We start from the raw sequence: 12311 nt of genomic DNA on the forward strand, positions 1-12311 counted from the left end.
AGCTCTGGTCACTTGAAGCTATGTCTTCAAGATAGGAGCTTCTATTACCAACCTTCAAAATGTCTTGCACAACTCAGTGGTCTATTTCTTGCATGCTTGCAGAACAGGGTTGAGATATGGAAAGTTGCAGCTTTTCTAGTACCTTGAGAAAGGGCTTAATGTAAGGCAGGGCAAAGGAAATATCAATAACAACAAAAAAATTTTAAACATACAAATAAAGACAAGTCACTTCTGCAGGAGGTTATGGGAAGGCAGAGGAAAAAAACCCACCCACCTTCCAAGTTGTGTAGTGCAAGACTGAATATTTTATTGTCTCCAGTTGTTAGATGACTCACACATGATACTTAAATCCAACCCTATGCGGTATTTAAGAGCTTACTGTGTTCTTGCTGAGTGGTGAACATCCTAAGCATGTAACAATTCTGCATTGAGCCTCATTATAGACTGCAACTTAAATTTTATACAAACGTTATCTGACATTTGCACTTACACACAGCATACCTGTGCAAATGGCTGTGAGTTACTGCTGCCCCTTGTTTCAGTTTGCAGGAATAATAACTGCTCTTGGGTGATGCTAGGTCCTGGACACTGATCTGGAATGCTGTTTCTGAGAGATGCTATAGCCTGGCTATGGTGCCAAACACTCTCACACAGAGGAACTGCTATGCAGGATCATTGTGAAAGTTCACAAGACTGGCTGACAGGGTTTTTTCAAAGTGATGGGTCATGATCTTACAGGAGTATTCTTCTGCTCTTCTGTAGGGACTAGTATTTCAAGTCCCAGTGTTAATTGATTCTGTAATTACATAAATGTGAATCAAAACTGATTAAAATTTGTGGATGACAAAGAATGGTGAACAGTAAGGATATATAGCAGCTCTGGAATGTGATTTACTTGATAAGTCAAGCACATCTAAATATTTCAGAGGAGTAAATTTCAAATTACACTTAAGAGCAAGAAATATAAAACACATTCATAACAGTCTGGCAACAGTATTTCTAGAAGCATCTTGAGATCACAAAAGATGGATAGTGACTATATTTTCCAGAGCAATGCTTAGAAAGAAGGGTAATGGTTAAGAGTGAGGATTATATCACTAAGGTGATGTTAGAAAGAACAACCTGGACACACAGTTCTGGTATCTACAGCTAAAACAAGACTGTGAAAACTCAGATACAAGCCACAGGAGTGATTGGAGAAACAGAGGAAATGCCTTACTGCGGAAATGATACAATCTGGTTAGATGGCAAAAAATACATCATCATGGCTGGGCTTCGCGAACGAAGATTTGGGGAGGGCTCTACCCACGTTCGTTACAAGTGCGCTGGTGGCTAAAAAGGCCAATACGAGATAGGCATGTCTGGTTGCAAAAGGCACAGCAGAAAGACTCCTTAGGTGGTATATTCTGCAAGGCACAATTCTTTCTGCGTTGTCTTTTCTCCTCAAGAGTGATCCTGTGTGCGTTCTCAAAAGCATCAGCAGCGTTATAGATGGTGTGTCTCCAGACCTCCCGATTGGAGGCCAGAGTAGAGCAGTTATGTTGATCAATATGGCCAAGGCTGAGATGTTGTTTCATATTGATCAACATAACTGGTGAAAAATACAATTGAAAAGCAATTTAACTACTGTGTTTATTACTTTCACAGATAGTTTCAATAATGTAGTTTTTCAACAAAAATGAATGTTAAAAATCTAGAAACATATCATACTTTTCTTTAAGATTATCATAAAACATGCAGCATTTATTAGAAACTGCGAAGAAAACAAATGAAATCATATGATCTGCAAATATAATCATAAAACCAATAATTATTAGTGTCTTCTGGCAACCTGTGCTTTAGTGTAAAATAAACTACCTTAGTTAGTATTTCACATCAGCCACCAGAACCAGTTGATTATTTTGCAATCCTAATCTTAACAATTTATTACACTTTTCAAGTTTCCATGTTTTTTGACATAAACCCCCCAAAATTAATTCATTGCTTTCATAGGACTTACTTATTGCCATATCCAAAGGGACAGTACAAACTGTTATTTCCCATAGATGCGCTTTACTTAAACTAAACTGGACTTTCAGGAAAAGATTATGTGATGGAAAATGTTCCTTCCACACTTATTCGCCTTTCTTACCATGTTTAAAATTGTCTCCATGTTAAAGAGGATGAAGGACAACTGATTGTGTAAGGTTTTGTTGTGTGTTGTGAAGACCCGAAACTGTTACCCATACGTTGCTCTCATTTTTTTCAGTTGCACAAAAACCTCTTTGTTTTCAGAACTACTCTACTGTCTCTCTCACTAAATATGGGAGAGAGAAATCAGTAAAGTCTTATTTAATAAAGGCCTAAAATATCAAAAATGTAATTGCCTAACACAGTTCTTTAAATGCACAAAAGTTACGAAGTAATGAGATAGATCGTTTACTCACCATACATTCAGTAAAAAATACAAGGTTCTACATTTGAAAAGGTGGTGAGCTGGTGGTAAACTGCAGCTCGATCTAGTCCTGCAGGAAAACAAAGTCTGTGGTTTTCAAATGCAAGTTCCTGTGTTGAGAGTTCCAGTACACACTTTTTTTTCAGAAAAAAATAAATTTATAGAGCAGAGCTTACAGAATTCTCTAGCGATTTATTAAAGAAAGAGGATAAAAGGAATTATGTGATCGCATTGTACACTAAGGATGTACATAAAATAACCAAAAAAACTAAAATAGCAATGGCTGTGAGAAAAACATGGATTCAAGTAATGAGCAAAGGTCCAAAAAAACCCCATGCATGCTACCGCAAATGATAATATAACCATTAAAACTGCATTGTTTTTTTTAAACCTCTTAAAGAATGGAATATACATTGCCAATCCTATCAAACTTTTAGCACTCCAGTGAGCTTTCCAATAACTGAGACATCAGGCTTTTACAAATACCTTTACTGGAATATTTCAGAAAGTGGTTCATGGGTTTGCATAATTTTGCAACAGTGTGTGTGTAGGCACAAGCCAGTGGGCTGAGAAGCGGAGAATAGAATGATGCACACAGGGAAAATCTGAAGCGCTGAAAGCTCCTTGTGTTTTTAGGCTAATGGTTCAGTAAAATAAAGCTAAGTATAGCTGCAGCTGCAGGATGGGAGTGGGAGTTGACAAATCAGAGGATAATGGCCATCTTTAAAATCTGATTAAAGAGGTCACTTCCACCATGGAGAGTTCAGGCTGGCAGGGCATATGGATTCAGCAAGTCTTAAGCAGCAGTTCCCACTAAAAACTGAACAATACAGGGATTTCAGCTTCTGTTCACCTGCCATAGTCAAATATTTTTACTTCTTTTTAGAGGGAAGAACACTGAATTTCAACACTGGGATATAGATAGAGAAGTAAAAGCTTGTACAAAAGACATGCAGAAGAGGAATCTGAATTACTGCCATATTTCAAGTAACATTTGAGTCATTCCTCATGTCATTAACACTTTGATTTTTGTTAGAAGCCTGATCTCATCTGCACTTTCAGTGGAGTACCTGTTTTGAGTATTATACCAGACTGTGTGTGAAGCAGCATGAAAATTCAGGTGTAGTCTTAAAACACTGTAAAGTTCTCTAAAGGACTTTAGAGTAGATGAAGTGGCATTTGAAGACTAAAGAGCAGCTGATATGACAGTATAAGATCTTTGCAAGGGTTTAAGCCCTTCTCAAATATTTTCACTGTTATTTTCTGTGCAACAGACAAACATTTAAAGTAGATTCAAAAACATTTGACTACTGCTTCTGTTCCGTACAACTCAAGTAGTAGATTTTGAGATTCTGCTTGCCATCAAGCTGTACCTTGAGAAGGCACTCGGCTCAAAAGTTGTTGCTACATTGAGCAGTTACGTATCCAAGTCCTCCAAAGCACAAACCAGCAGAATTTACATGCTCTCCATTTCTTACTGCTCTCTCTGTAAGTAGTTTAACAGACAGAACTGCTGCAAATCGTACTAACAAATAATGCTTCTTCCTTAAAGAGATGAAGAGTAAGATACTATATCCTACATGGGTTTTATCACAGCTTTGTATTAAAAAGCATATGAAAAGTATAATTCATACATCAAACCAAACCACATTTATTTCATCAGTCACAAGTGCAAATATAGCAACAAGTCAGTTCAGCAAATTACAACACATAGAGAAGAATGTAATGTAAATGCTAAGTACACTGACAGACCAACTTCAAAAGAGCAGCAAAAACCAGTTTATTCAAATGAAAACTTCAATTCTTTTTACCTGTAATCTAAAATAACAACATAAATCTAGATCAGGAATGTCTCTGCTAACTCATGTTTAACCAGATATTCTGTTATAAGCAGTTCACATTATCCAGTGTGCAAAAGACCTGTTCAAGCTTCCTAGTAACAGATGTTTTGGTTTTAAGCAACTTTTATTCAATATTTAAATAATGCAGTGATTATACTAGTTAATATCTCCTGCTATTTCATATTACAAATTTAAGAATATATATTAAAAAAAACTAAGACCAACTTCAGTGTACCTGTACAATTCTACCTGGATCCAAAATGGGTAACATTATAGATAAAATTGATTTTTTTTTTTAGTCAAAAAAAAAAAAAAGGAAAAAGACACAAGTCATCTTGGGGTTTTTTTCCATCATCTTTAAATCTGTAGTTAAAATATATGCAGTACTTATGTATAAAATAGAAAACATTCCCATTAGAAAGATACTGCAGTTTAATTAGCTGTTTTCCTCTACAGCTTAGCCAAGGAACAAGATTTATGCTAAACAACCAATGACTATTTTGCTTTACAGAAAAGCAAAAGTTGATTTTTACATTGGAAATTTAGTTAGCCTTCTTCTTTGTTATGAATTGTTTCTTCTTCTCTTTTTCTTGATAGGCAATGAATTGAGAGTCTGTACCAAAGATTCTGTCCCACCACGTGAAGGTTGAAGCATAGTTGCCAATAAAGTTCATGTGATGGAAATCATGAAAACGGGCCCCAGCGTAGAAAGGCACCAAATGAAGAGGGTTCAGCGGAACATCATAACCACTACAGGGGGGAGAAAAAAAAGAAAAGCAGCTATGGTAAGGATTTTGCCAAGACATAAACTACAAAATACAGACACTAACTTGTCATTTTTATAAAATAAAAATGTTTTTTTGGTATTCTAAGGCCCTGAGGTAATCACTGTGATATTGGCTCAGTATGAAAAAAAGATTCTTCCAACCCTAGCCAAATGATTCTGTAAACTATCACACAATGGCTTTGGCACTTGCTTTTCAGCTCAATTTACTAGGCAATACAAAAAAATTTAAGCAATTAACCTAAAAAAATCACAGTGGCTGACTTCCACCGACTTAGCAGTTTTAACTAAGAGTGACACCGAGAAGGAGGAACAAAAAGTAACACTATCTTTTAGTGACAAGCTATGGACATCAGCTCAGCAGCTCATCAGAGAGCATCTCAAATCAACTACAGTTATGCCTACTCTTATTTTCAGCTTACTGCAAGTTCTTCAAATATTTAAAATTCAAATATACAGCTAAAGTAAGATTAAAAGCAGAACAGTTTAGAAGGATTTCAACTCTTTTGCTTAGCAGTACTGGAAAGCAACCTACTACCACCTAGTGGGGAGAGCACAAGGTATTTGTCATTTTAGTTCATTGTCCACAGGAGGCGTTTGTAACAATTACCAGAGGAAATTAATGTTTCACATCTCCTGCTTTATGTCTCAACATATACTTTGATAATTCTACAAGCAATATATAACTAAACAAGCAATGCTTTATATGATGAGTGTACTAGTAGTTCGTGTTCCATAAAAACACTTGACACTCAATTTGCAATAAGACACTATATGCTTCATAATATATTTACAAATACAAGGTCAAGTGTTAATACTAGCATTTCAAAAATGAACTCTTAGCGACCCCTTCCTTTTGAACATAGGAAAGAAAGCTTTGTAGATGAACTAAACTAAGCCTAGTGGGATTTACCCTAGCATTTTGGAGCCAAATTTGAAGTAAGTCAGTTTTACTACAGAGACATGAAGTCTTGTCCATTTTATCTACAATAAATAAACAAATAAACAGAAGAAATTTATGCATTTATTTTAAAGAGAATCAGTGGTCATATAGCATAAAGTTTCTCTTGCCCAAGAAAATAGTCTGACAAAATATTAAACAGAAAGAACTCTTGGCTGGAATATCACTTTATGTAATTGATTTTTGGTGTTCTAATATGCATAAGATCACTTGAGACAGACATCATAATGAGGCACCTAGCTTCTCAAACCCTCCTTGAGATGCTCTAGCTGATAGTCCACACCCTTTTAATCAGCAAAACCTGCAGTTAACGCTACCTCAAAACAGAAAACAGTGATTACTGTTCAGGTTGTGTCATTCTTTGTAAGACACATAAAGGCATTTCAGTGCAAAATAAACAGTACATCTCAGTGAAAGAGACAGGTAAGTTTGAGACGGACTCAGGGACCAGAGAAAAAGCAATCATTAAGAAGCAATGAGCATCTCACCTGTGTACATCAATGGTTTCCATCAAGCGACATATCACCCATGCCCACAGAAGAACCACATGGTTACAGAAAACAACAATTCCAATAAAAAAGCCAGCTCCAAGGATAAGTGTTTCCAGAGGATGAGCATATTCCGCTTGCATTCCAAACGGAGACTAGAAAGAGATAACATACAGAAACAGTCACCATTTTCAACTTTATATACCCCCAAATCAGAATCACCATTTTTTGACACTCTCCCCTTCCCACTACTGCACAAGACTACAACAGGACACATGGAATGATGCTGTGGGCAAAGAAAATGGTATGACTGAGCAAAGGCCGTAACACATGTACTCAGCTCTTCATAAGGAAAACAGTATTCCAAGGTCAGAAGGATTATCATTCCATTAGTAATTCCAAACACTTCACTACTAGTTGAAAAGTTGAAAACTTTTATTTAGGCTTACCATTACCCCAGGTCAAAGCGTTATTTCAGGAATATTAAAGTGTTTGGCAAGCTCCTATCAGTTTTGCTATACATCCAGTCTTGGAAGCAGAAGAAAGAAGGAAGCCAAAATATTCTCAGAAGCAGGACTCATTTAGAAATTTATTATAAAAATTAAAAATCCCTCACCTTTGATCATTTTTTTAAAATAAATTCATATCACTCAAATGTTATTTTGAGATTGATACAAAACATTTTCTCTCCTTTATATATATATATATATGTATGTACATACACACACCAGTCATTCCTACATTTGATTTACCAAAAAAAGACACTCCACAGAATTTTCAAAAGTAGAACACAGAGAACAATTTAAAAAAATTCAACCTAATGCTGAAGGTTATAAATAAAATAATCAGAAAAAAAATAAAGTCCACTTTTTTCTTAAGGGATATTTTAAAATCATCCCTTTTTACTGTCAAGAAAAGTTTTTAGTGAAACAGCCATTAGCCGACAGATCACTTCTGTGAGAACTGCTAACCTCTCTCAAGAATAATGGCCAAAAGCTGCTCCAGCTAGAGACCTGAGGGGCTGCCAAGAGCAAGAGGAATAGAGCAGCTGCTGCAGCAGATGTCTGTACATATCCATGCATCCATCAATACCAAGCTCCTCTATTACTGGCAGCATGTATAAACCATCCCTGACCCAGCAGCTTGCAGTTTACTTTGGCACAGTACAGGTTATACACTGAAACACAGCAGTGCACAAATGCAGTAGCACTGACCCCTGTGATCCAGAGGCAGTGCCATCTAAACAAACACAGGATATTAACTGTAAGGTGCAGGTACTGCTGACCCTACCTGTCTCACAACAGTGTCTCCTCCAGCCAAGCGTGGCTCATTACCTGGTGCTCAATGCCAGCTCCAACACCACTAAATTGCAGAACCACCCAAAATATCTGTGCTACACTGTGCTCTTGATGCAGTATTGCACCAAGGGCTATATTGCTCCTTAGGCCCACACCCGAAGTATAATCCTTCCCTGAATCACACGTATGACACGCACGCCCACGTTGTGCAAGAGCTGCCTGTCTGATCAAGTGCTGGGGATTCACATGCTCTAGATAACAGCACAGGTGGTAGGGAACTGACAAACCACCAAACCCAGAAACTTACTACTTTCCTTCTCCTGACAACGAGACCCACATGTACGCTTTTAAATGGCTTCTTCACCTTGCTCAACAAATATGATCAAACTTCAGCAAGAATGTGATCTTTCATTCCCATGAAATGAAATACAATTACTGGAAATGTTTTCAGAAACAAAATGGATGACTGTTCTTGACAAAGAAGTCAAGAAAAGACATATATCCAGCTGTCAGAGGGATGCAAATTTCTTAGGTCTTCCAAATAACATGTTTAAATAGGTTGCATGAAACATACTCCATAAACTATTATTAAAGAAAAAAAAAAAATCAAGGAATACATACAACAAATTCGTGGTGAACCTTATGGATATACTTGTAAATTCTCTTGTGATGCAGCAATCTATGCAGGAAATAGTGCCAGGCATCCTCAATCACTGCACATCCAAAACACTGGGCAACCAGAACATACCTTTAAAAACAGAAAAGCTATTATTTATAGAATACTCTAGCAGATGCACAATCCTGGAAAAGAAAATCCTAGTTTATATGCTAATAACAGTCAGAAACGATTATACCTTTTACTGACTGAACAAGAGTGCACTGACACTACTTTAACATGCTAAAAATACCAATTATGAGGTAAAAAGGCTATTGTGCTTATCAACTCATCTGTTGATATGCTGAAGTGAGTTAGCATACAGTGTAACAAGCTGTCATTTCAGTATTAGACATGCAGTCTATAGCCTAAACACAGACTGTGTGAGACCTTGATATAAAAATACAGAGCTGCATCAGCTCTCTAACCCAGGGAACAAATGGCTTTCCAAGAAAGATGACCTTCTGTGGTAAAGAACCGATATCAAGGTGCAGAGTGGGGGAGTAGGGGGCACTAATAGGTAATTCAGCTTTATTTAAAAGCGTATCAGTTTAGTGCAAGAAAAGAAGACTGTGAAGCAGGTGGTACATTCTCTCCTCTGAGGAACATCCTACTGCTATGATATAAAATCAGGTGAAGGAAAGAAACACTTAGAAGGAATAAAAAAAATTGGATAAATAAAACCCCCAGAAGTCCAATATTTAAACCACACCACCATGAATCTTGCTTCACTTCCATAAACTCCTCCTAATTCCCCTTCTTCTGAGGATTAGAACAATTTGGGGCCATTTTAAAAAAAAAAATCTAGAAAATTCTAATTAGCTCTTATAGCAGTTAATCATCAACAGAAGCTTGACTAACACACAGTTTACATTGCCAAGAAATTATTGTGTATTAGACATTAATTGTAATATTCTGCCTCCAACTGCATGTAACTCAGGACTACCATATCAGAAAAATCTACGTACCATCTAGGCATCTCTTCCCACTCATATGGGATGTTAAAATACTCTGTGAAGTAATAGGTACCACAAATCAGAGGAAGCTGAATGAAGAAGTGATTGAAGATGAGTGTTTTGAAACACTTCCACTGTTTTTCCCAAGTTTCTGGTTTATCCTAAAAAGAAGCAAAAAGAACCACTTGTGTTACATGTTTCTATTACACATAACTGAAGTGCTGCAAAAAATTCCCTTGGAGTCAGTTTCATTTCACCTTGGAAGACAGACAGTACCTCTTCCAACAATGCAAATTAACTTGGGCAACACAAATGACAAAGGACTGGATTCGGTTTCATCAAAACCTCTCATTTTTCTAAGCTAGTGTTTTAATGCAAGTTGTTTTTACCAGTGACCCCAAACTATTTTTGTTATTTCAGTGTTTACAGTTAGCAGGAACACTTCATACTCAACAGTTTAACACAATCCAAGTTTGCTTTTCTTCTTCACACCACAGAATGCATTTCCATTGCTAAAATAATACAAAGAGAAGCTGAAGAATAAATAAATGGTCTTGAAAACATCCAGTTTTTGCAGGAGACATTTTACTAATTTCAGAAGTTGGTGTTATTAATTTCCAATTCAGATTACAATGAACTGGGGGAAAACCTTTAGATACTCATACACACTGTTATTTTACTCTGTCATTTTCAGGATGACCAAGTGACAGATAAAATGGGGCCATATACATTGGAAACTAGGATATTGCACTCATATGCTCCACTTCATGTGTTCAAAGACAAATCAGGAAGTGTATAGTTCACAACTTTTTCTTACCTGCTGAATTTTATACTTTTGCATGTACGGTATAAACTGAAAGACAAATCCAGGTACACAGAGCAAAAAGTATGAAACTTCATGAACTAGAAGTGATCCCCAAGTTGCAATCTGGAACTTCGTGTAGTTATCCAGCATGTAATTCCAGGCATTTTTAAATGGTTGCTGCAGGGGATTGTCAGGCAAGAAAGAGTCTATATATTCCACTGCCAGATAAGCAGAGTTCAAGATATTAACACTGTCGTTCATTGCCATCCTTCAAGCATAAAACATCACAATTACAGCTCTTCTATAGTTGTAAGTAACCTGCAATTTAGATAAAAAATTACCAGCAGTTAATCTTCAGAGAAAAAAACACTACCTGTCACAGCCGTTCCATAGTTCTAAAGTAAAAACTGGGAAATGAGGGGAAATATAGATTCTCTTTCTATGGAATAGTCTGAAAGTACAAGGCTTTAGGTTGGTTTGAGAGACAATCGGCTCAAGTTTTGACGTTATGTCAAGGGAGCAAAAGGATAAAGAAGTATTAATTATTAGCCAAATTTATTTCAATGTTTTTGTGGGATAATTGCATTCTATACTAAAAGAGCAGATAAAGGTTCACATGAGATTTAATAGATGAATTAACTGTGATCTCTTGATTATCCAGTCCCATTCTTCTCATAGCTGTGAGACAATTACACTAACACTCAAACTGGCTTGAGGCAATTCACCTTTCTCTAAGTAATGGACTTTTCATCACAGCTCCCAAAAGCATAGAGGCCACATTCCTGCAGGTGCCCTGAACTTGTGCCATTTTCACAGACTAGGCTGCTTGTTGTTTTGGGTTGGAAGGGACCTTTAAAAGCTATTTGTAGCCCAACCCTCTTGGGATGGGCAGGGACATTTTTCACTAGATCAGGTTGCTTAAGCCCCATCCAACCTGGCATTCAAACACTTCCAGGAATAGGGCATCCACAACTTCTTTTGGCAACTTGTTCTAGTGCCTCAGCACTCTCACTGTGAAAAACGTCATCCTTATGCTCAACTTAAACCTAATCATTTTTAGTTTAAAATCGTTGCCCTGTGCCCTGTTGCTACAACCCTTGGCAAAAAGCTCCCTTTGTGTACCAAAAGGCTACACTACAGTGTCCCTGGAGCCTCCTCTTCTCCAGGCTGCTCAACCCCAACTCTCCCAGCCTCTCCCCATAGGTGATGTCTCCTCTGACCATTTTCGGGGCCCTCCTCTGGACCACCTCTAACAGATCCATCTTCCAGTCTCAAACATCCTTGCAAACCACAGGACATGGGTCAGTCCCCAGTTGTCAGGCTTAGCCTGGGTCCAGCATAAATCAGAGAATCAATTAGGCTGGAAAAGACCTCTGAGATCATCGAGTCCAACCTATGATCAAACACTTCCTTGTCAACTAGACCATGGCACTGAGTGCCACATCCAGTCTTTCCTTAAACAGCCCCAGGGACGGTGACTACACCACCTCCCTGGGCAGCCCATTCCAATGTCTAATCACCTCAACATACCACGTAACATACTAAGCCAGCACCCAGCAACATTATTAATTTTTTTGTTTCTCAGCAACAGCATCACGATGCTGCCATGTCTTACTACCAGCAGAAGCATTCCAGTAGACGCCAAGGCAACCCAAGACGCAACCCGAGCTCCTGAGCCGGCGGCAACTATGGCAACGTACTCCCGACCCCCGACCCCCGCACAAGCCCCCTGCCAGCCGAGGGTCCAGCGGCCAGGCCGCACCGGGACCAGGCTCGTCCGTCCCGCCGCGCCCTGCGAGGGAGCGGACAGACGCGGGCACACGCCTCCCACGCGCGCGGAGCGCCGAGGGGAGACGCCCGCCCGGCGGCACCCGCGTTCAGCCGGGGGCGACCCCGGCAGGAGCTGCGCAGCCCGCCTGCCACCCCCCCCCCCGGTCCCCCTGGGCCGAGCAGAGCCGCGCCCGCCGCCCTCGCCCCTCACCTGGTGACGGTGACGGCTGCGACAGCACCAGCGGCAGCACCGGCGGCAGCAGCGCCCTGAGAGCAATAACACCCGCCGGGCCCGCCCGCTCCCCGGCCGCGCCCGCCC

The 12311-nt window shown here is 38.9% G+C and overlaps 1 protein-coding gene across 1 annotated transcript; it reads right to left on the reverse strand.

Moving 5' to 3' along the window:
• Positions 1–4061: 4061 nt before the first annotated feature.
• Positions 4062–12299, reverse strand: MSMO1 (methylsterol monooxygenase 1). Its single transcript, XM_051790878.1, has 6 exons — positions 12204–12299; positions 10235–10540; positions 9430–9578; positions 8428–8554; positions 6509–6663; positions 4062–5025 (listed from the first exon to the last, which is right to left on the reverse strand). The coding sequence occupies exons 2-6, from the start codon at positions 10487–10489 to the stop codon at positions 4818–4820; spliced, it is 894 nt and encodes a 297-aa protein (XP_051646838.1). The 5' UTR covers positions 10490–10540; positions 12204–12299; the 3' UTR covers positions 4062–4817.
• Between the last annotated feature and the right edge of the window lie 12 nt (positions 12300–12311).

Source organism: Manacus candei, unplaced genomic scaffold, assembly GCF_025592945.1.
Source record: "Manacus candei isolate 608988 ecotype Guabito, Panama unplaced genomic scaffold, ASM2559294v1 h1tg000028l, whole genome shotgun sequence".
Lineage (NCBI taxonomy): Eukaryota > Metazoa > Chordata > Aves > Passeriformes > Pipridae > Manacus > Manacus candei.